This window comes from Ovis aries, chromosome 2 (genome assembly GCF_016772045.2).
Source record: "Ovis aries strain OAR_USU_Benz2616 breed Rambouillet chromosome 2, ARS-UI_Ramb_v3.0, whole genome shotgun sequence".
Lineage (NCBI taxonomy): Eukaryota > Metazoa > Chordata > Mammalia > Artiodactyla > Bovidae > Ovis > Ovis aries.
The window spans coordinates 140,677,651-140,703,298 of record NC_056055.1 but is presented as its reverse complement, the minus strand read 5'-3'; the positions used below and the strand labels follow the sequence as shown (position 1 = coordinate 140,703,298).

General features: G+C 40.6%; 1 protein-coding gene across 6 annotated transcripts in view; it reads left to right on the top strand.

The window, feature by feature from the left end:
* Positions 1 to 25,648, top strand: part of CERS6 (ceramide synthase 6) — a 348,157-nt gene that overhangs the window by 251,280 nt on the left and 71,229 nt on the right. For all 6 annotated transcript variants that reach the window (XM_060409808.1, XM_004004627.6, XM_004004628.6 and 3 more), the window contains 2 exons: positions 18,083 to 18,133; positions 20,433 to 20,525. In XM_060409808.1, the coding sequence (XP_060265791.1) occupies positions 18,083 to 18,133; positions 20,433 to 20,525 (144 nt within the window). The remainder of the gene's footprint in view (positions 1 to 18,082; positions 18,134 to 20,432; positions 20,526 to 25,648) is intronic.

Below are 25,648 nucleotides of genomic sequence, written 5' to 3'. Positions count from 1 at the left end.
TGCAGCACATTTCATTGTTGTCTCATTTTAAGAAATTGCCATAGCCATACCAGCCTTCAGCAACCACCATGCCCTGATCAGTCAGCAGCAATCAACCTGGAGGCGAGGCCCTTCCAGAATAAAAAGATTATGACTCACAAAAGGCTTGCATAATGTATTAGACATAAGACTATTGTATACTTAATAGACAATAGCATAGTATAAACATAACTTTTATATGCACTGGAAAGCCAAAAACTTCATGTGCCTTGCTTTATTCCCTGCTCTGGAACTGAACCTGCAATATCTCCAAGATATATGGATACAACAGAATGTAAAAAGGAAGGTGGGTTCTATTTCCATAGAAAGGTTGGTCAGGAATATACCGTGACTACTTGGCCATCTTGTTTTTGCTTCCACATAAAGATAATTTTGGAGGAGGAAATGGCAACCCACTCCAGTATTCTTGCCTGGAAAATCCCATGGACAGAGGAGCCTAGCTAGCTACAGTCCATGGGTTGCAGAAGAGTTGGACACAACTTAACAACTAAACAACAACGATAGTTCAAGATTTCATTTTCAGTATCATGCCGATTTCATTAATCATCCGGCCTTTTCACCTCATTGATTTTTAAAAGCTCTCTTTATTCATCTAAAGGAAAGCTTTATCTTATATTCAGCAAACCACTTCTGTATTGCTGGTTCAGCCCCATGATGTAACTCAATTGCATTAATCTATCAGATTTGTATCTTTCGGCTTCCTCTCCCCCTCAAAATAATTACCTATCTTTATAAGATCAGAAGCTGGGAAGACAGGAAAACAGGCTTGATTAAAATCAGAAACTAAACTGCATAACGATCAATTCCTTCTTTGTAATTAACTCAGCAACTCAAAGGAGAATTTCTCTATCCTAATTAGAAGATAAATAATATATAAGGATGTACCACTCATTTAAAGGATATAGTTTGATCATTTGTCCTATTAGTAATGAGTAATGGTAAACTGAATTGTGAATTCCCTTCTGAATTTTAATATATGAAAGTGACTGTAAGGAAAGGGACTAATTATTTTCCTAAATTAAAATATCATCATCAAATTTTCATCAGTGTTTAATTTAGAAAATTTTAATCGTCAATACCAAACATAATATAAAACTTGAGTTTCACAGATAGAGGACACACTAAAAAGTAATTTCTCACTTTATGACTTTTATTCACATATAATGATATTGGGCAAAATGAGCTTTTTATTATATTGTGTTTAATAAGAGTGACTAAATTTTGTCAGTGATTCAGAATGTCTAAATTGCAGTGGAAAGCTGGAGTCCCTTTGAAGAAGAAAACAGAGGATTTCCTTCTGATACTGCATTTTCATTAATGGGGTGTCAGAGCTTGAAACAAGATTAGAGCACACACAGGAAACTAAGATTTTTGTCTTTGGGGGAAATAAAGGGGGTCAGAGAGAATGGTGACATTTAGGGCTTGAGGAATCATGGAAATTACGCTGTCTCCTAGGCTCACATATGAGCAACCAGATGGGTGTATTGACTTAGCCACTGTCACTCAGCCGGTTGACAGGACACTAGGCCAACGGAGGGGCTGCTCTGTCCTTTCTGGTTCTCTCTTCCCCATCGTGTGTTCTTTCAGTGATTGCAGCGACTGGGAAATTAAGGAACTTTTATTTCTCTATTGCTAGATTCCCCTGCCTTTCAAAAAAAAGCGGTGTTCTCCAGCCACATAATTGAATGTTACAGAGATCTGGCTGCTTTGCAACTATCTGAATTTTGTGTTTTCTTGCAGCTTTCTCAAATAATGATAGATAGCATGATACAATTTTTCCTTCTAACATGTTCCTCATGTAAAATGTGTTCATGGGGTCGCACAGAGTCGGACACGGCTGAGCAACTGAACTAAACTGAGAGCCATTTATGGCCAATCTAGACAGAAAATGACTGGAAGTTCAGGAGTTCAGGAAACATAGGACTGTCTCTACTTAATATGTTTGGATTCATGATTCATATAACGTAGCCTATTACGAGTTTGAAGATAGAATACACAGACAAGGTGACTACATAACATATTAAAAAGCAAGTCTTATTTTGTAGATAAGAAATATCAAGCTGAAGTGCCCAGTAGTTTTTTTTTTTTAATCTATTTTATTGAAGTAAAAGATAGGTACCAAAACTGGGCAACTTGCTGACTCTCCACAATATAACATGCTCATTTTTCCAACACCTGGAGTGAGAAGCCCCGTTGTGCTCCCTTCTAGCCACTATCTTCCCTCCCTGCCACCCACATGATCTCTGCTCCACACCATCTTTGGAGACTTAGTTCTTTTCATTTTGTTGATCTGCTGTCCTCGGACACAATGGTTTTCAAACTTCTTGGTTTTAGGACCCCTTTATACTGGTAACAATCGTAAGAATTTTAAAGAGTTTTTGTTTTTATTAGTCATATCTGTCGATACTTATTGTTTTAGAAATTAAAGCTGGGGAGTTGTAAAAGCATTTATGAATTGAATTAAAATAGCAACAAACAGTCATTACATGGAAACAACAGTTTAAAAAAAAACTATATTGTCCAAAACAAAAATTAGAGATTTTTGTAATAACCCCTAATGTATGATTTAGTAGAGGAGAACTGGATTCTCATTCCTACACTGAATATTCACTGGAAGGACTGATGCTAAAGCTGAAGTGCTAATACTTTGGGTACCTGATGCGAAGAGCTGACTCATTGGAAAAGACCCTGATGCTAGGAAAGATTGAGGGCAAGAGGAGAAGGGGGCAATGGAAGATGTGATGGTTGGATGGCATCACTGACTTGATGGACACGAGTTTGAGCAAACTCCGGGGGATGATGAAGGACAGGGAAGCCTGGTGTGCTGCAGTCCCTGGGGTTGCAAAGAGTTGGACACGACTTAGTGTCTGAACAACAACAACATTCAGTCTGTCACGAGTGTGTGAATGTGTGTATTTGGTTGATTTATATAAAGAACATCTAGTCTCGCAAAGATATAAAATTGGAAAACGTGGAAATATCTTAGTAGTGTTTTCCAGAAAATTGTAGATATTCTTCTTTGATATGATGCCAAAACTCAAGAAAAAGTGATTTCTTTAATGTCAGTGAAATTTAAATGCTTGGTTACATTAACATCCATTGATTTCTCTTTCCCTCTCATCCAGGTGTGATTATTTAACATCATGCATCAGTCATTTGGAAACTATTGGTTCACTGAGTTATACAGATCTTACAGATATTGGCACATTATTATAAATATCAAAAGCAAGAAAAAATGGAAGAATATTTGTCATTGTTTCACTTTTCCCCTCCAAAAAGTTTTTAACAAATGGGAATCTGTTAGGCATATTACTAATATTTTCTTGAATTTTATCATTGGCAACAAATACTTTCATTTGAGTCTCTTGAAGTGACAGGCTCACCATTTTTAAGAAAATGTCTACAAATATTCAATTCCGAATAAGAGCCATTGTGAAGAAAAATAACCAAGTTTTCACTCACATTTCATTCTTTTAAGTTCATTGCTTTATTTTTTTTTCATGCTTTCTCCACCTTCGTATTATTGTTTCTCTCCGTCTTGAATAAATGTTAAAGTAGGAGTAAGAAGACCTTTCTGTACAGGACAGGTACACGTGTATCACTAGCTCTCTGTTACTGGTGGAGCTAGTAGCCTCTAGCAGGCTGTGTGACCCCAGGAGGCCAATCAAATAGTGCCTAGGATACTGACCAGCAGGCAGTGGGGTAGAGATGACAAGCCAGATACAAGGTGCAGGAGTAGTTAAGGCATGGAGATGGGAATTAATGAGGTGCACACAGCAAGGCGCCTGGCCCGAGGAGAGCAGGGAACATTTATTGGGCAGAGTGGAGTTAGTCCTACTCGGTCACAGTGGACAGCCAACATAGCAGAAACATGGACAGCCAGCCAGAGACATTTCACCTTCTGAGTTGGAAATGCGAAGCCATTTAGTGTTTTTTAGGCTTCTGGAGAATAAGGCAAAGAAAGGGATTATGAAGATGATGTTGGAACTATGACATGACTCCTGAAAGATTAAAAAAACAAGTTCTCCATCTGAGTTTCTCTCCTCCATCCACCATCTTCTGCTTGTCCCTCTGTCCTCAACTACTATGGTGCCACCTAGTGGAGCTGTCCTCTGCCACCTCTCCCTTCCAGACTGGGCTGGGTGGATCTGCCCCTCTGCAGCCTGTGTTTACTTCATCTATAACATATTGTTTTGTTTTGATTACCCAGCAGATGGTAAGTTCCTAGAAAATGGAGAACTTGTCCCTAGTATCTTCATGCGTAGCAGAATGTCTGGTACATGGAGGCTACTGAGTACTTGAAAGAGCAAGTAAACAAGGAGGGTGCAATTATATTAGCAGAAAGATATTAGAATGCAGGTAAACTGGTTTCAAAGTAATAAGAAAGTGCCCACCTTTCCCATTGGTTCAGTAGGTAAAGAATCTGCCTACACTGTAGGAGACGCAGGACATGTGATTTTAACCTCTGGGTTGGGAAGATCCCCTGGAGGAGGAAATGACAACCCACTCCAGTATTCTTGCCTGGAGAATTCCATGGACAGAGGAGCCTAACAGGCTATAGTCCATGGGGTAGCAAAGAGTTGGATATGACTGAGCAACTAACCACACTAAAAAGAGATTATTGAGGCTCTTTGAAATGAGAGTGGGTGGGGTGGATGGCAAAATGATTGATCATCACTGTAATGAGTGCAAACTTTATTCTGTGTTATTTGCTCATCTTATTATTTTCCCCTTTCCACTTTCTCTTAATGGAGAATTTAGAATTAAGTTATTGATGATTGATTTATACTTGAAATATCAAAGTCAACACGTAAATGCTCTGAAGGCGGTTGTTTCATATACTAGTTTTTAGTTTTAAATTAATTGGAATTATTGAACAATTTGAGGATTGTAATAGTTAATATCATTAATGTTATTTTTAAATATAGAGCAAATGTGTTTTTTAAATCGGACCTATTAAAGGTACATAGACTTAGCTTCTTTTTATTACTGCAATATGCCCTGTTCATTGTAGAAAATTATAGCTACAATTACTTGCATAGCTTAATATTGAAATATAAACATTTTTTTAAAAGTGAAAATCATCTGAGATCCTCATTACTTAAAGATAAACACTAATTAACTTTTGGTAAATATCCTGCCAGTCATATTTTGTGTGTGTGTGTGTGTGTGTGTGTGTGTGTGTGTGTGTGTGTGTGTGTGTAAATATATATCTGTATATATCTACTTTAAACACAAGATACACTGTATATTCTACTTGCAATTTGATTTTAACTTAAAATGTGAATGTGCTGGTTTTATCCCTGTCCAGTTCAGTTCAGTTCAGTCGCTCAGTCGTGTCCGACTCTTTGTGACCCTATGAATCGCAGCACGCCAGGCCTCCCTGTCCATCACCAACTCCCGGAGTTCACTCAGACTCACGTCCATCGAGTCCGTGATGCCATCCAGCCATCTCATCCTCTGTCGGCCCCTTCTCCTCCTGCCCTCAATCCCTCCCAGCATCAGAGTCTTTTCCAATGAGTCAACTCTTTGTATGAGGTGGCCAAAGTACTGGAGTTTCAGCTTCAGCATCAGTCCTTCCAAAGAAATCCCAGGGCTGATCTCCTTCAGAATGGACTGGTTGGATCTGCTTGCAGTCCAAGGGACTCTCAAGAGTCTTCTCCAACACCACAGTTCAAAAGCATCCATTCTTCGGCGTTCAGCCATCTTCACAGTCCAACTCTCACATCCATACATGACCACAGGAAAAACCATAGCCTTGACTAGATGGACCTTAGTCGGCAAAGTAAAGTCTCTGCTTTTGAATATACTATCTAGGTTGGTCATAACTTTTCTTCCAAGGTGTAAGTGTCTTTTAATTTCATGGCTGTGGTCACCATCTGCAGTGTAGTCCATCTGATATTAGTATAGCTGTGGTGGACAGTGCCATGCACTTTTGACAGTGTCCCACATCAGATAGGAGCTGTGCCCTATCTCTGCTCTGCTTTCTCCTAAGCTGCAAAGGTTACCAGACACAGGAAGGTACAACCTAGATACAATAGGCGTTAATACTGGAACCTCAACCAATGGCGTGTGAGAGTTGGTAGATATATGCCTCAGCCTCCCTGTCCTGTGTTGGGACAGTTGTAAGATGTGTGCTCTGTAATTCTGCAGAGGTCCTCAGTAGAGTTGAGGTGTAGTTGCCCACAACAGTAACCAGCTCATTCCTGAAAACCACACTGGGTATTCCCCGTTTTTCTAGTTTCCTGAGGTCAACTCCCAAATAACCATCCAGCACCGATGTTCTCATCTCAGAGTCTGCACCCACCAAATCCCAGGTAGGAACATGCCAGTGTTCAATTTTATTAAACAATTACATTTATTTCGATTTTTCATTACTAGAAAAGGAATGGTAGTGGAAATCCACATACTCAAAGCCTTTACTCTGAGTCTGATTTTTTTTAAACAATAAATGCTGCTTTAAAGGATGTACAGATTTTGAAGACAAAATTACTTTTTAGAAAGATTATTCTAGTTTGCAGAGTACTGCTTTCCCTATGCACTGCTAACCCCTGGGTATAAACCTCTTCGGATATTTTCAGACTCAGGTAAAAAAAATTCTGTCTCACTTTAACCTGTAATTTTTACATACGTTTTTGGTCACATTTTGTTTGTTTGTTTGTTTAGTATGTTCCCTGTTTGTGTCTTCTCCCCGCTTTTCTGATGGGATATTTAAATGTTTTAATCAATTTTTATGGGTTTTTACACATTAGAGATCTTAATTTTTTGTTCTGTGTTATAATTGTTTCCTTATACGGTCTTTTGACTAATTCTGTGTTTCTTAATAGTGTTGACTTAAAGAAAAACATGCAACATAAGAGTTGCAAAGTTAAGTTTTATTCAAGGTCTTAAGACCTTAAATAAAAGAACTGTGCTGCTAAGTCGCATCAGTCGTGTCCGACTCTGTGTGACCCCATAGATGGAAGACCACCAGGCTCCCCCGTCCCTGGGATTCTCCAGGCAAGAACACTGGAGTGGGTTTGCTATTTCCTTCTCCAGTGCATGAAAGTGAAAAGTGAAAGTGAAGTTGCTCAGTCGTGTCCTACTCTTCGCGACCCTATAGACTGCAGCCTACCAGGCTCCTCTGTCCATGGGATTTTCCAGGCAAGAGTACTGGAGTGTGGTGTACTGAGGACTATACCCCAGGAGACAACTCTGAGGAATTGCTCCGAACAGGTGGGAAGAGGCAGTATATATATTAATTTTTTTTTTTTTTGGCCAGGAAATACACTGTCAAGAATACATTTTCATAAAAAGTCACTGCCAGTCATAAAGAACAGATATCTCAAGCTAGTGATTTTAGTGTTTGTCTATATATGGGAAGATTCAAGAATCAGGGTCATTGAAATTCTTCCTCAGAAATCCATCTAACTATCTATGGGGCCCGTTCACCCACAGCACACAGTGCTTCATCCTGTTTTTCATCCTGAATTCCCCTCAGGGTTGCTCTGGCATTAGGTGACTGCAGTGGGTCAACGGAACCCTTGTAGAACTGGGTGCTGAGCAATGCTCTTTTGTTCTTCTTTGCTCACAACAGCCATTCTGATCGGCCTCATTCCCAAATTCTGCACTGGCCACCCTCTCTACACATCTCTCCCCTACCTCCGCCACCCCCATGTGGACATTCTCAGGATTTTCCTCTCCCAGTAGGTCTTTCCACTTCTTTATTTCATCTTCCCTTTTCTTCATCTGGTTCCTTTATCCCAATTTCTATTCTAAACATGGAATTAATCTGTCCATTCTACTTTGCAGTGATTCTCACTGGCCCAGAGGAGAGTACACATCTGAATTAATGTAGACAGGTGTCTTTTTAAGCCTCCTGTTCTCCAGACTCTTGAGAATCACAGCCTCAGTTACTATGAGGTACATGTGGAGTTAGTCCCTCAGCTGAGCAAAGGCAGAAAAAGTTGAGAACCACTGCTGGAAGGTTTTAAATGGCATGGAAAATCCACTAAGATTTCTTTCTCTTTGGTTCTGTGATGAAGCCCTCAAGGAAACCCTGTAACCTCAATACCCATCTCTGAGGAATTCCTTCTATTTTTGTATGCCTGACAGATCTGCATATTACTTTCTAAACTGATTGCTGAGTGTGCTGAAAGCACATACTTCACTAGGTCCTGAAGACTAGCATCTTTTTTAAAGTTTGATCAATATGAAAAGCTGCTATCTTTATATAATGATCATGAGGTCAAGTCTAAATTACATTTGCACATCATAAGAGCTTTCAAAGCTAATGCAGATGCCAAGGGCCTCTAGGGAGGGGTCACCACTCTGCTTTGTAGATTTATAGTCACATATCTCCTGACCCAGCAAAGGAGGAAAGGGTAACTCTTGCATGCTGGAGACTGTTCTAGACTATTCATCACTGATCAACTGCATCTTCAGGCTGCTCAGAGACTTCTGGCTTCACTCTTTTCATCCCAAATACAGTTTATTGATCAGTTTTTAAACTTACAAAGCATAAAATATTTCTTTTGATTCTGAGTTACTTCACAATATGTATTAGATAAACATGGTAGATTATCATTTTGAATGGATTTGATTTATATTCATTGAAATTATGCTGTTCAACATTTCTGAAGAGAATTCACAATGTTTCTGTAATAAAGCTGTTAATATAGATATTACCATCAAAAAGTACCCACAAAAGGAAAAATAAGCAAAAATGTTGAGACAGTTAACAATTGTTGTGACTGAGCTTCAGAATTAGATCCTAATTTCCCAAAACCATGGTGAAAAGATAATGATTTGGTAACAGGAAACTTGCTAAACATTTGCAAAGAGAAGAAGTCTCCCCATTGGACTAAATTTAAAAGGACAAATATCATTGGAAGTTATACATTCAATTTCAGTGGTTACCTAGAGTTAACCTTTCCCGTATAAACACATTGCAGACAGGAAGCATTTTTCTCATGTTCTTACAGTACATCTACAGTATAAGCCAGAGGTGTAAGATTCAAGTATAACTCAGTTAAAGTGTTTCCAGTAGTTTCAGTGAAAGAAATTTCAGAGTAGTTCAGGGAGCTCGCTTCCTGGCATTTAAAAACATAATCCAAGGCTCTGTGTATTTCATACTTAAACTATTCAGAAGCCAGTAGCTCTCTTAGGCTGTATTCCTTCACTGTTGTCACCCCTGAGCTTTATGAAAGCCACCTAAGAGTTTGGATGGAAATAGTGAAAGATGAAGGTTTGCTTCTCAGATGCTGATTTCAGGTAAAGACCCACACCTCTTTCACACTTTTGATGAGGCAATGAAATGTTTGTAATACTCTCTGTGATTCATGTTCTTTTGTTATATCAAAATATTTATTAATTCAAAGAGACTACTATTTGTTCGGCTGAAGGTACCAACTGATTCTTGAAAAAAAAGGTGTGTATGTGTATTTAAATTTCCATTTAATCATTTAACACCTGCCAGTTTAACTGAGCATCCTTTTTTTCTGATCTTTTCCTTCAAGCTCAGTTATTCCATTAGTTTACGAGGCATGATAAGTGTTAGTGATCTGAGTTAACCTTGATTTTCTTTAAGATTTAATATTTTTGAGAAGTTTTATGTTCATAGAAAAATTGAAGTATGAGATTGCCCATGTACCCCTGGCCTCACATATGCATATTCTCTCCCACTATCAAATCCCCCACCAGAGTGGTACATTTGTTATAACTGATGAGCCTGTATTGACGCATCATAATCACCCAAAGTCCATAGGTTACATAAGGTTCACCCTTAGCGTTGTACATTTTATTAGCTTGGACAAGGCCTTCCTGATAGCTGATGATTGATTCATCATCATAATAACTGAAGGGTACATTTATTTATTTTTAAAATTATTTTATTAAAGTATTGTTGATTTACAACATTGTATTAGTTTCTGCTCTAGCAAAGTGATTCATATATTTTCAAAGTTGTATATATTACACATTCCTTTTCATATTGGAAAGGAATATATTTCATATATACTTTCCTTTCCATTATGGTTTATGACAGAATATTGAATATAGTTCTGTGTTCTATACAGTAGGACCTTGTTTATATCTGCTGAGCCCTTTTTATTTTTAATCTTTCTTTTTTATTTTTTGAACTATGAAAGTATGATAACACATTTACAGGAGGCTTTGGAGAATACAGAACAAGGTTCCATATAGTTCCACTACATATTACAATTGTTTGTTTTAAGTAGATAAGATTTTTAGTTGGAATTTCAATATCAAACTCTCAGAAATTAATAGAACACATTTTTTAACTATTGTTTTTAAGAAGTATATCAAATGGAACTTTAAAAAAAAATAAGACCAAACCTATCATATTCCAGATAGTGAAGTGAAATGATCAAACCTCATCTATTTTTGTTAGTCCTATTCACTATGAAACCTCTCCAGAACAACTGATAAAAAAGAAACCGGATTTTTAAAAAAAATCACATTTGCTGTCGCTTAAAAAAATAATCACAGAATACACACTGAATCTTATGCATTAGTCAAAAGGCGAATGAGGACTGCTTTTGACCTCCAGCAGCACATCTGACCTCCATCCCGGTGCTGGGGTTGGGTTTGCTCAGGGTAGGAAGAGCTACAGAAGCCTCGCCTGGGACACTGTGCTATTGTTGGATGTGTGTGTGGCCAAGTTGTATCTCAAGTATTGTGTCTGGGAGCAGATGTACATAACATAATGAAAATGTCATTCTACATTGTGTTTTAAATCAAGAATGTTAAAAGCCATTCATTTTGTACTCTTTTATGGTCTTAATCTTGTTCAGATCTTTTGTAAGTCTTAAATTGAAATTAGTTGATGTATACATTAGTAGCTTCCCTAGTGGCTCAGACAGTAAAGAATCTGCCTGCAGTGTGGGAGACCTGGGTTTGATCCCTGGGCTGAGAAGATCCCCTAGAGAAGGGCATGGCAACCCACTCTAGTATTCTTGCCTAGAGAATCCCCATGGACAGAGGAGCCTGGTGGGCTACATTCTGTGGGGTTGCAAAGAGTCGGGCATGACTGAGTGACTAAGCACGCACACGCAAACACACACACACACACTTTAATAGCTATTAAGTACCATATATGAAGAGTTGTCTTACAGTGCTGTGTAAGTCACCCCAGACTACCATAACAAAATGCGGGATTTTGGATTCCTTGGATTTTGGAATCCATGGTGGTCCTGCAACTACTAGATGATTCTATTAGAATATAGGCTATGTGTATATATGTATAGGAAAAATGATAGGAATTTATCTGTCTCACACATATAGTCCAAGGTAAGCAGACCAGGGCTAGTAGGAGGCCTCTGACACTAACATCAACAGAAACTTCCATCTCAGGGTCAAAGATGACAGCTCCAGCCCTTACTATCTTCCTCTGATGGAAATGGAGAAAGGATGAGAACAGCTCATTCACATTTATCACTAGGGGTTGCATCCCAAAGTGGCCCATGTCAACCCTGCTCACATCTCTATATATCTTAGGTGTGTGGTTCTAGCAAGCATGGATGTTGGTTGAGAAGCACTGTCTCCAGCTAACTACTGTTTTACTAACAACTTCTATTCCATATGGCTACTGTTAGATGAGAAATAATTCATTCATTTATTCAGCTAACACTGAATTGTGAAATATTATAACAAAGTGCCTAGCAAAGTGTCTTACACCTGGTAATACCAAGTTGGATCATCCTCCTTACTTTTCTGTAGCACCTTACTACTCAAAGTGTGGTCCAAGGTCTGAGCATCCTCTTGAAACTTGTCAAAATGTAGAATATCAGCCCCAAGCCAGGCCTACTGAATCAGAACCTGCATTTTAATAGTTTGAGGAGCCTCCATGCCAACATGTTCTTTATCCTTTCTGGCACCTGCATGCCATGTTAGTTGAGCACTTACAATGTTCTATGAAAATTAAATGAGGTAACATGTATAAAATACTTTAAAATCTGTAAAGTGCTTCATATCATTATTTAAGAGTATATCTTTCTGGGGAAATAAAGTGAGTCTTATTGGAAGGCCAAGGTTTGAGAATCACTGAGTTTTTGGATTTTCCAGCGTTGATATTGTCTCCTGTTATTGTCAGTTCAGTCGCTCAGTGGTGTCCAACTCTTTGCGACCCCATCAATCGCAGCACGCCAGGCCACCCTGTCCATCACCAACTCCCGGAGTTCACTCAGATTCACGTCCATTGAGTCAGTGATGCCATCCAGCCATCTCATCCTCTGTCATCCCCTTCTCCTCCTGCCCCCAATCCCTCCCAGTATCAGAGTCTTTTCCAATGAGTCAACTCTTCGCATGAGGTGGCCAAAGTACTAGAGTTTCAGCTTCAGCATCAGTCCTTCCAAAGAAATCCCAGGGCTAATCTCCTTCAGAATGGACTGGTTGGATCTCCCTGTAGTCCAAGGGACTCTCCAGAGTCTTCTCCAACACCACAGTTCAAAAGCATCCATTCTTCGGCGCTCAGCCTTCTTCACAGTCCAACTCTCACATCCATACATGACTACTGAAAAAACCATAGCCTTGACTAGATGGACCTTAGTCGGCAAAGCAATGTCTCTGCTTTTGAATATGCTATCTAGGTTGGTCATAACTTTTCTTCCAAGGAGTAAGCGTCTTTTAATTTCATGGCTGCAGTCACCATCTGCAGTGATTTTGGAGCCCAAAAAAATAAAGTCTGACACTGTTTCCCCATCTATTTCCCATGAAGTGATGCGACAAGATGCCATGATCTTCGTTTTCTGAATGTTGAGCTTTAAGCCAACTTTTTCGCTCTCCTCTTTCACTTTCATCAAGAGCCTTTTTAGTTCCTCTTCACTTTCTGCCATAAGGGTGGTGTCATCTGCATATTTGAGGTAATTGATATTTCTCCCAGCAATCTTGATTCCAGCTTGTGCTTCTTCCAGCCCAGCGTTTCTCATGATGTACTCTGCATATAAGTTAAATAAGTAGGGTGACAATATACAGCCTTGACGTACTCCTTTTTCTATTTGGAACCAGTCTGTTGTTCCATGTCCAGTTCTAACTGTTGCTTCCTGAGCTGCATATAGGTTACTCAAGAGACAGGTTAGGTGGTCTGGTATTCCCATCTCTTCCAGAATTTTCCACAGTTTATTGTGATCCACACAGTCCAAGGCTTTGGCATAGTCAATAAAGCAGAAGTAGATATTTTTCTGGAACTCTCTTGCTTTTTCCATGATCCAGCGGATGTTGGCAATTTGATCTCTGGTTCCTCTGCCTTTTCTAAAACCAGCTTGAACATCTGGAAGTTCACGGTTCATGTATTGCTGAAGCCTGGCTTGGAGAATTTTGAGCATTACTTTACTAGCATGTGAGATGAGCGCAATTGTGCGGTAGTTGGAGCATTCTTTGGCATTGCCTTTCTTTGGGTAATGCCATGTGAAAAGGCATTTCTATTTCCAGAAAATGGGCTTGAATCACCTTGCACTGTCCTAGGTTCAGAGCTTTTCTCTAATTATGTAGGAAGATGCTAGGCTCATCCTTATGAAATGAGGGCTTTCAGTGTGTTTTTTAATCACCATTATTCTTTCTTGACATCTAAATATTGCAGCTTTTTATGTTCTTAATTATGTTAATGCTTATACAGATTTTGATATCAAATGAACAAGGAAATTCCTCTAAAGATATTTGAGAAAAACTGATTCTAAAAAACAATAGATTTATGATATCAGTTGAAACTAAAGATGTTATACCTAATGCATTAAGTTATACACAGCAATCCAGATCCATACGCTTGTGTTGAGCTATTAGAAATCAGGAGAATCACCTTTTCATGGACTTACTTGTCTTCTCATCTGTTTTTTTGGGAAAGACAGCATTTATTCTGTCTCAGAGAGTTTGAGGGACCATAACAAAGGTCCGCCTAGTCAAGGCTATGGTTTTTCCAGTGGTCATGTATGGATGTGAGAGTTGGACTGTGAAGAAGGCTGAGTGCCAAAGAATTGATGCTTTTGAACTGTGGTGTGGGAGAAGACTCTTGAGAGTCCCATGAACTGCAAGGAGATCCCACTAGTCCATTCTAAAGGAGATCAGCCCTGGGATTTCTTTGGAGGGAATGATGCTGAAGCTGAAACTCCAGTACTTTGGCCACCTCATGTGAAGAGTTGACTCATTGGAAAAAACTCTGATGCTGGGAGGGATTGGGGGCAGGAGGAGAAGGGGACGACCGAGGATGAGATGGCTGGATGGCATTACGGACTCGATGGACGTGAGTCTGAGTGAACTCCGGGAGTTGGTGATGGACAGGGAGGCCTGGCGTGCTGCGATTCGTGGGGTTGCAAAGAGTCGGACATGACTGAGCGACTGAACTGAACTGAACATGAGACCCTAGAGAAATGTAGCATATGGAATATATTAATATCTAGTATCATCAAAGTGGGAAGTACACGTGAGCATGCACTGTGAAATAAGTGTGTTCCAGTGCTTACTTACATGTGTGACTGGCAAGCTTGCAAGCTGAGCCATGGCTCTGGTAGTGGTTGTTGCTTGTGGTTGTTTAGTCTCTTAAGTTGTATCCAACTCTTTTTGTTACCCCATGGACTATAACCCACCAGGCTCCTTCTTTCCATGGGGTTTCCCAGGCAAGAATACTGGCGTGGGTTGCCATTTCCTTCTCCAAGGAACCTTCCTGTCCCAGCGATCAAACCTGCACCTGTGGCATTGGCAGGCAGGTTCTTTACCACTCTGCCCCCCGGGAATCCCGTGGCCCTGGTAGCCCCATCGAATTCTCAGTGTTCTTTACCCCTGCTTTAAGGAGGCAGAACCCAGTGAGAGACAAAGACTCACCCACTGTTTCTGCAGATCAGTCCACTTTCACACATGATACAAGCAGGTCTAGGCGATGCACATCCGATGCACCCAGAGAAAAGCCTGGGGGTTAGAAGAAGCTCACAAAGGAAGGGAAGCTCTAAATGATGGGTGTTCCTGGGTCAGTAGGAGTCATACCTTTGCTCTTTTGTCTCTAATGGGAAGGATGACTATAGTGGAGGAGATTTCCGCTGTGTCTTTAGAAGCAAGCACACACTTGCCCTGTGCACTGGGGACTGATATATTCAGCAAAATACTACAAGGCTTTTTATAGGCTTGGATTTAATTCTGTATTCCTTTTCATTAGCATTCAGTAATGAATGCTGAACTGTCACCTTGAGTGTCTCATGCTGGAGAGATAAACGTGAGAATATGACATAGTTTTCCCTCAGGGACTTTCAGTCGATTGTAGAGATAGTAAACAGTTTTATCAGGGAGAAGGGTAATAAATAATATTTGTGCTCTACTTTAAAATAGATTTTGCTGTGTTGTGCCCAAAATTAAAAATAACGTGTGTATGTATGTGTTTAAGGACAAATCTATCCATGTCTATATCAATATCTTTATTATATAGAAAAGAGGCTCAAAATGGGCTGTATATTAAAATGTTAGTAGTGACAAGAATTCAGTTATTTTTATTATTATTTTCAATATTTTCTACGTCTTCCTCCATGGACTTGTGTTGTTTATAGAAGACAATCAAACTTCTGAAGGCTCTGCATCATGTTTGCACTTGTTCCCTCACTTGATCTTTATAATCACCGCATGAGGTTGGTCAGTCATAAACCTCAATGTCATGCACATGAGAAATGGAGAAGACAGTCAGACAGGCAACTTGGCCATCCAGGATGTTTGGAGCATAGGGACCACGTGATATGTATAGCGTTGCGCAGGTAGCAGGTGGTGAAAGCAGGAAAAAAGGAGGGAGAACCAGCAGTGCCTACGTCAGACGAGGCTGTGAAGATCCCCGAACATCATTAGGTTTAGGGCATGGCGTGACTTTTCACTTCTGCCTAGCTCCCTGAACTAACGCCTGGTTCAGTTTTTATCAGAGTCACAGTGGCTATGTTTGGCTTTAAGACCAGACAGTCTGAGCTTGATATGCAGCTCTGGTCCTGCCTGGCTGTTTAACCGAGGCAGTTAACTGTGGGCTCAGGGTCTAAATTTACCTATCTATAAAATGAGGGAAATACTACTGCTACTTACTATAAGGATTAAATGAGTCCATACTTGTGAGTGAGAAATGGCAACCCCTCACCCCCGTTCCTAGTAATCTTGCCTGGAAAATTCCACGGACAGAGGAGCCTGGCTGGCTACAATCTATGGGATCACAAAGAGTCAGACACGAGTGAATGACCAGCACTTTCACTTTGAAAGAGAAACAACTTTTTAATTGGTTAAATAAATAATAGATCATGGAGGAAATTTCTCAAAAAACAATGTATCCTCCAAAAAAAAGTCTATGGTCATAGGGAGAACTCTACAAATACTCTCTAATACCCTCCTCATGCTCATCGTCATCAATGCAAGGTGGAAAGAAACCTCTGTGGCTTTCAGAGAGACAACTAAGTTATCCTAGTGCAGCTGGGAGCAACTTTTGCTCTTACAGGACCTGGGACCAAACAGGAAGGTTCAGTTCAGTTCAGTTCAGTCGCTCAGTCGTGTCCAACTCTTTGCGACCCCATGAATCGCAGCACGCCAGGCCTCCCTGTCCATCACCAACTCCCGGAGTTCACTCAGACTCATGTCCATCAAGTCCGTGATGCCATCCAGCCATCTCATCCTCTGTCGTCCCCTTCTCCTCCTGCCCCCAATCCCTCCCAGCATCAAAGTCTTTTCCAATGAGTCAACTCTTCACATGAGGTGGCCAAAGTACTGGAGCTTCAGCTTCAGCATCAGTCTTTCCAAAGAACACCCAGGACTGATCTCCTTTAGAATGGACTGTTTGGATCTCCTTACAGTCCTAGGGACTCTCAAGAGTCTTCCCCAACACCACAGTTCAAAAGCATCAATTCTTTTGCGCTCAGCTTTCTTCACAGTCCAACTCTCACATCCATACATGACCACTGGAAAAGCCATAGCCTTGACTAGACAGACCTTTGTTGGCAAAGTAATGTCTCTGCTTTTGAATATGCTATCTAGGTTGGTCATAACTTTTCTTCCAAGGAGTAAGCGTCTTTTAATTTCATGGCTGCAGTCACCATCTGCAGTGATTTTGGAGCCCAAAATATAAAGTCTGACAGGAAGGTTAGGTCAGTACAAATATATCTGACATTAACCTTTCAATGACAGTTTTATTATTTTGAGATATATAAACCTACACACAGATTGGATTAATGATAGATTACATTTCCTAATAGTAAGAAACATAGAGATGTGTATCAGGTATATATAGATGTATACCACCAAGATTAGGGATGCAAAAGAATTGTAAAGTTAGTACAGAAATATGAGAAAGTTTGTGCTGATGTTAGGGGATGGTTGAGCTGTCTATTCAAATCCATACCAACCCTACCTGCTTATTAAAAATGTTTGGAATCTGTGTGTATACTTAGATGTTCTCTTTAATTTTACAATGTGGTAAGGCAAGTGATTATGTTAAGTTAAGAAAGATTGTTTTTTCTTAAAAAGACCTTGACAACGAGTCAGGAGTGGAGTGTACTGTGAGGGTTAATCTACTCAGGCCTGGAATTAGTCAGAGCTAGTCCAACTGAAATAAGTGTACCTGCCTGCTCCTGACCCCAGTCAAGGCATGAAACAATTGATGAATAATGTTGCTTGGTGAACAGTGAATTGGAGGGGTTTCAAAGAAATGTGCATCAACTGTCAACATTGTTTATTGATAATAGTGAGATGGAGGATTTGCCGTGTATCTTAGTGAGACACTTGAAGAACTCTGCTGTTGAGGCTGGTTACCTAGCAGGAATGTGTCTACTGAACCAGCACAATATAAAAAAGTGCCATCCAGGACTCTATCCTAGAAGTAGCCTGAAATACTGCTGGTTGAGTTTAGAGGATTCCCCAGAGAGAATGCACGACGGACTCTTCATTTCTTTGCCCTCCCATTCCCGATTGTACCAAGTCCTTCAGTTCTCACACAGGTAGATTATTGAAATCCTGAAATATTGGGAGGCCAGAATCTGTCATAAACTTCTCTTATCCTGCTTCTTTTCCAAAACATGTAAAATTGTTTCTCTGTTGTGTTTTTCAGACCCCCTGGCTGTGGAATACAAAGCATTGCTGGTACAACTACCCCTATCAGGTAAGGACGCGTTGCTGTCTGGATTTTTACACATGGGGAGCTCTTCCTAAGCCAGCACCATGGTTTCTGGCAGGTCCCAGCAGGTTGGGCAGCCACCTTGCTTTTTGTCCCCACTTTGCCCCTGCTGCTTGATGGTGGATATAGCCTAGTGAGGAAGGTACTTTCTGTTAGTTCAGAATCAGTGTTCACTTGCTTGAGCAGATGGAGGAGGTGTGGAAGGTATGTTTGCTAAAGAGTAAGATATGATCACTTCAGTAGGTGGATAAGTCCTCCTTGTAATAGCCCATCTGCATTTGGGCTGAGAATAGCCCTGGCCTGTCTCAACAGCTAGTGGGCAAAGCTTGAGTAAGGAGCTGGGATAGGCATGCTGAATTTGGTTCATTTTGTGGCCTAGGAGCAGCCTCTGTAGATGTAAATCAAACACCATATCCCTGAGCATGGAAAAATGGGCTTGTCCCATTACACATAGACAAAAATAGCATTATTGAAAATGAGATTAAAGTCATATCCCAGACAGAAAGCATTTCAGATCCCTGCCCACAGATATACCCTTGCCTCGGATCTTGAACTTAGTAATATTACCATGTGTCGTGGTCTCTAGCTCAGTCACTATTTGAATATCAAAGTGGGACTTCTCTAGAAATGTCTTGCTGAAACAGTTCTAGAATTTCTAGTTCAACTGAGATATATTATTTAAGAGAAACGAATACAACCATGTATTTTGTTGATAAAGAGACTGACATTGTAGTAAGCGATGTGGATTTTTGAGTTTGGGATTCTATAGATTGCCTTTTTAGAGGCATTTGGTCTAACAAAGTTAATGGACAGCAGGCGTGCCCTGCTTCTTCATTACACACTGTGTTGCAACAGGGGATTGGGAGTGGCATTGGCTATTCCTTAGGACAAGTTCAAGGCTAGGAACACATTGAAATGGGGATTCCAGTTTGCATTTCCATCTCTTTCACATGGTTTATTCAAATTAGGAAAGACTGAAAATCAACAACATGACATGGTCAGAGAGAGCTGAACATTCCAAGGCCATCTGATCGAGACTAAAGTAACTGTGAAAGCGACCACTCGCGGCACACAATTGTAATTCTCAGTCGCAACTGCTGTCTTATGAACTTAAAATATTATACTCAGAATATTGTCGTTTACAGTTCTGTATCCTGTAATGGCATACTGCATGGAAAGGATCCTGTTCCTCGTGTGTTTTGTTGACAAAGAGAGATGAGGGGAACAACTGTTTTTCTTGGTGTCCATGCTTAGAGTTGGTAGTTGAGTGAGTGCGTCTCACACGACTTAGTCATTATGCTGTTATTGGTTTACAGAGCATTTCAGTTTCAGTTGTATTTACCATGTATACTATTGCTTGTATGCAGTGGTGTGGATGTGTTCGTGTAATGAGTTTCAAAGGTCTTTGGGGAAATCAAGTTATTTCAGTATAACGCAGAGAAACAATTAAAAACAACTCATCAAAAATGTTTTTTTAAAACTCCGTTTTGTCTTTATGGATTTATGTGCAAAATAAATAGCATTGACTTCCACTGCCTCTCTGAGCCTCTCCTCATTCCTGGACCTCTGAGGCAGGTAAAGCAGATGTTACCTCCATTTTCCAATAAGTAAACCAAGGCCCAAGTTTTATAACTACTTACACTGTGAAACTGGGGCTTGATCTCAGAGTCCCTGGTAGGTGCCTAACCTGGTATCTCTTAGCACTTCCTTGTCCCCCTGATCTTGTAATAAATATTTTGGAATTATCTTTTTAAAAATCTTTACAATGTATAGGACATTTTCTAAAAACAAAAAAAGCTCCAATTAAGACAGAATCTGAAACTGTGCCTCCATGAGTCATATAGTACCCCAGCTTCTTTCACCTCCTGTGGTCCCTGTACTCACGGAATTGAGTACAGGAATCTCAGAGAATCTCATGGGAGTCGTCCAGATTTATTTTCTCTGTGTATGTGTTAGAATTTTTTTGCAAGTTGCCTAAAGGAGTCTTGTAGAGATGCATGTCAGAGAACCATAAATGCGATTGTTGAAATTAATCGCGAATTGGGTACCACTGCCAGATGTTCATACCAGTTGTCACTTTTCTGGTTGGAGATGAAACAAAACTAATTCCATCAAGCTGTGGATTAGAGGAATCCTTCAGAGCTCTCTTATTGACAGAGAGAGTGGGGCTGGAATTTGTGGAGGTGTAAGACCATGTCACTTTCCAAGATTGAGCTTGAGATGTTTGAAACAGATTTGATTTCCTATTAATTATTAATTGTGCCTTTTTCTCTTTGATCCTCAGCCACTCACACCTGACCTTCACTACTATTATATCCTGGAGCTGTCGTTTTATTGGTCTTTAATGTTTTCCCAGTTCACTGACATCAAAAGAAAGGTAAGAGTTGGTATGTTGTAAAGGACTTGCAGACAGGCGTTTTTCGTGACCCTTGGCAGATGGGTGTAGAGTCTCAGAAGCACCCACTTCTGTTCTCCCATCAGTACTGAATTAGTATGACTTTTGGCATTATTATAGAAGATTCTCTGCTTTTGTTTGTGCTGTTCTATATTTTAATCCCATTGTCTCTTCACTCTCCTCCAACCCCAAACCTAGTGTTCTTTTCTCAGTGATGAAATATAGCAACTCCGGGAGTTGGTGATGGACAGGGAGGCCTGGCGTGCTGCGATTCATGGGGTCGCAAAGAGTCGGACATGACTGAGCGCCTGAACGGAACTGAATGATTCTTAACGGCATTAATTTCCTCTCAGTCTGAGTCCCAAGTCCCTCTGTTGTCCAGATGAAATGAAGAGGAAAAATTTTATCTGTGACTCCTGGGAGAGAGTGAAAGCTCAGTGTTCCAGCCCTAAAGAATGAAGATTTCCCCCAATAAAGAGTTATGTAATGTCAAAATATGTCAGGAAAATACAGCATTCCTAAGTGAGCTGTTACTGGCTTTCACCCTACCCTCCACTGGAGTAGCTTTTGCTCATGATACTCTTGACCTCTTCAGTGTTAAACCCTCTCATTCTAGTTCTCATCTTATCAGCTTCTGGCCAGAATTGGTGCTTTTGGCTGTTCACTGTTGTTGTTTTTCCGTGAGGCTATTTTTTCCAGATTCTCATTTTTGGATCACTTCTTCAAAGCCGTCTCTGCTGGCCTCCACTCCAGCCCCCACCCACCGTGTTCTGCATATTTGCATGCACCAGGGTCTGCTGCTAGATTACAGGGTGTCATCTCCCCGGGTGATCCGGCTTACACCCTTTGGCACTATTAACACTTATGCCTATACCAGTAACTCCCAACAAAACTAATGATAAATGAAAGTATGATCTTCTTGTTATTTCACCATTTAATCCTCACCATAGTGCTAAGATCCCATCTGATCATCTATTATTTAATTTTCCTTTTATGAATGAGACGTCTGAGCCATAATACAAAGTGTTCCCAACTGAAGACATTGTCTTCCCCTAGTCTCGTTCTTCCTCCAGTAATATTTGTCACCGATTGTCATGTAAGCTAGAAGCCTTCCTTTGCTCTCCTCTTTGCCACTCCTTGTACCTACTTCCTTAGTGTCACTGACACATTTAGTTTGAGTCCTATTTTAGCTTAATCTATTACAGCAGCCTCTTAAATGGCCCTCCTTTCTAAGTAGTTATTCTTGTCTACCTGCCATCTAAGAGTTATGTTTCTCAAATCCTCAAAACAAAGCCAGACTACCTGGGGAGATATTCAGGTTTGTCACCATGATTCCAACCCACCACTCCAGTCTCTCCTCCCCCTGACACACACATATGTCTCAGTTACAAATATCGTCTCTCCATTGTTCAAACACTTTTTTTCCTTGACATCTTTGTTTTTTACAAGACTTTGCCTGTGGCTGGAATCTCTCTCCCTTCACCAGACTTGGCAGGCAAAGAGCAGGATATGTTCATCTTTGTACCTCTCGGGACTGCTGGTGCACCTGCCTGGGGTGGGGCTCAGTCAGTTTAGGGTGAATGAGTAAACGGACTCGTCAGAATGTCTTCTCACTGCTAATGGATATCTTCTAAGCTTCTTTGCAAACAGTACTGTGCATTGTGAGGGATCACAACACTGTAATAAACCATTTCTGGGTTAGATCGGTAATCTGCCAAATTGCAAAATGTCCAAGTGGCAGCTGAAAAGCGTGTACCTAGTACCTGCACCTCTTGCCTGGAGAATCCCAGGGACGGGGGAGCCTGGTGGGCTGCCGTCTATGGGGTTGCACAGAGTCGGACACGACTGAAGCGACTTAGCAGCGGCAGCAGCAGCACCTGCGCCACCTCCCCCAGGTCTGCCCCCTCCAGTCTCCTGTGGCACTGGCTTACTGGGCGGGCAAAAGGCTGTCTGTCCTGACAGCACGGCCTTAACGCGGTACGTGTCATCTGATTCTCAGAGGCGGATGGTTCCTGTCAGGACTGAGGCTTATTTGGTGGTTCCCTTACTCACTGCACCAAATGCTCGGGTCCGTTTCTGAAAATGTTTAAAGATCTTCAGTGATGATAAGCCAGTTAGATCTTGTCTCTCTTACACAAGGAGTCTTCTTCAATCCTGTAGTCAATACTTGACTCTCCACTGAGCCAGGCCTGTTGTGCATGTTATTTATTTATTTTTGAAATCATTCATTTTGGGAAAAATCAAAACATAAAATTTACCATCTTAACTATTTTTAAGTGTACAGTTCAGTAGTGTTATGCACATTCACACTGTTGTGCAACCCGTTTCCAGAACCCCTTTCATGTTGTGGAACTGACATTCTGTACCCATTAGTCAACAAATCCCCGTTCCTGCCACCTCCAACCCCATCACTGAAAACGACCATTCTACTTTCTGTCTCTATGAATTTGATGACTCCTTACCTCATTTAAGTGGAATCCCACCACATGTGTCCTTTTGTGACTGACATATTTCACTTAGCACGACGGCCTCAGGTTCATCCATGTTGTAGCATGTGTCGAAATGGCCCGCTTAAGGCTGAAGAATACAGATTGTATTTTTCTTTTGAGGAGAAATTTTTCCAGGTAGTCACAGAAAACACTTGTATAACAAAGAAGGAGTTTTGACTGTTCTTCCCATTTTCTAATTGAGAGAATTGATGTACAGTGAATTTTCAAGGCTGTACAGTGTGGGAATAAATTAGAGCCCAAGTTCACCCAGCACAGTCCCGTGATTCCTCATAGATGAGCCGCTGGATGTGTCCACAGTCTTGTGCTGACTTGCCCCTCCGTGCTCCTGACGGGAGAGGCAATGGGCCTTCTGCCGTTCTTTGCCACTTTGTTTGTTCCTCTTTTGCTTCATGACAATTAGGAATGCCATCTTGGGTCAGAGATGAATGGAAGCAAAACTGACTGCTACTTGGCCCCCAGGAGCCTAGTCCTCACCAAGCCACTTCCTCTCGCTTGAGCTTCCTCACCATGCATGCACCGTGTCTTTTCACTGAGCCAAGAGGACTCACGGAGGCTTCATTGTGTTATGACAAATTACCGTTTTCTTAATAGTAATTATAAGTGGATTCATTTCAGGGGCTAAAGTGTATCATTTTGTATGCTTTTCACTTATCTTGCGTCAGTGCAGAGAAAGCCTACAAAAAGGGGCATTTTACAGTGAGGTCCATGAAAATGGAATTTATTCAGGCCTGCCCATGTTGTCAGTGTTGCTAAATTAATAATATATACACTTTCTGGTCGACGCTATAGCTTGCTGTGGCCATCTGGCTCCTCTTCCTTCTCCCCTTGGTCAGAGTACCTTTGAACGTCATTCCTGGTGCAGCTGGCTTAGTCTTGTTTCTTGTACAAAATGGGAATTTGGCTACTACCGTATGTGCTTTTACTCTGCACAGAGTTTAATAAAGAAGGTCTTCTGTGCTGTGGCTGTCTCTCATTAGTGAGTTGCTCATTAATCCTTCCTTTTTTCCTTCAAACCATGGCTACAGCCACTGCAGATCCTCGGGGGTTCCTGCCTCACTTCCCTCCCACCCGAAAGACCTGCCATTCCAGCCATCAGCAAGGACTTCTGGTATATTCTGTTGCCAAATACATCCCCACCTTCTATACTGCAACTGTTAACTAAGCCCTCACCCTCTAAAAACAACCCTCCTCCTAATTATAGAATAGAGATATTTGAAGACACCCATTGACACCATGATAATCAATTTCTGAAGCCTATACATATAGTGGTCAAATAGAAAGGTTATAAAAATATTTCTTTACTTGCCCTATCAAATAGCAATGAACTTGAATAACTGTTTTCAAATAGGGACCAGAATTTATAAATGTTTGATCTAAATGCATGCCCCCAGCTGTTAGAATCAATACCTTAAAATGTGAGGTTCATAAATAACTCTTTGTGATTTAATTGGTTCACAAGTCTTTCTAAAAATGGCTTTTATATTCACAAACTCTCCCCCTCTAGAAATGTCCTAGTATTGCCATGTTGTTTTTTTTTTTAATTGCTCTGTTGCCAAGCAGAATCTGGAGTTTAAAAATGATTGGAGAACTTTCATCTCTATGGTGATAGAACACCTTGCCTCTCTTGGTCATCTCCAGGGTTGGTACTTATTTGGTCAGTGATGACATACATGCTATTAATATTCCCAGAGAAGAGGTGTAGTCAAGAGACAATCATTTGGTATAGTGGACTCATAATTTAAGTATTCTATTGTATGCTACCAAGGTATGTGTATCTTTTTGAGGATTTTTTTCCTTCCTTCTTTCTTCTTCTGTCCATTCTGCTCTCCTTCTCTTCCTTTTTGCCTTTCTTCTTTTGTTAAAAAAAAAAATCATTAAGGTACCTTATTAAAAAAAAAACAAACAGGTATATTCTTGGTATTCAATATTGTTTGAATCACCTTTTATTTCCCAAGGCTTAATTTTTATTAAGATTCTGTTTTCCAGCACCTGTTCACAATAAGTATTTCTCCTGTACACCTAAATTTTCTAATGGAAGTTAATAAATATGATTATGTTGGAGCTCAGAACAGCTTGCTGGTGTGCAAGCCTTGTGTCCCTAGGCCTTTGACCAATGAACCTTGCTTGTGTTTAGAGTGCTTTGCAAAAAATCACCCATGGTTGAGTTCCAAGACCCAGCTGGTGAAATCAACTTATTGCTCTTTTGGTCTTTAACCTGAGAGAAAAACTTTATCTCATGAAAGATCCCTGACAGAGAGAGGTGATGATGATGAAGTTTAGTGAGAAACTTATTGAGAAGCTTATGTTTGCTCTTTGGTAACTTTTGTGGAAAATTGCTGGTATCTATTGCTTTGAGTACTTTGGCTGCCTTGTGGGGGCCTGCCATGCTCCAGGTCTTTCCTGTTTCAATTAGCTTTAGGATTAAAAAAAAAACATGTTTTAATCTTTTAATAAGGAAGCAGTATGGAGAAGGAAATGGCAACCCACTCCAGTGTTCTTGCTTAGAGAATCCGAGGGATGGGGGAGCCTGGTGGGCTGCCGTCTCTGGGGTTGCACAGAGTTGGACACGACTGAAGTGACTTAGCAGCAGCAGCA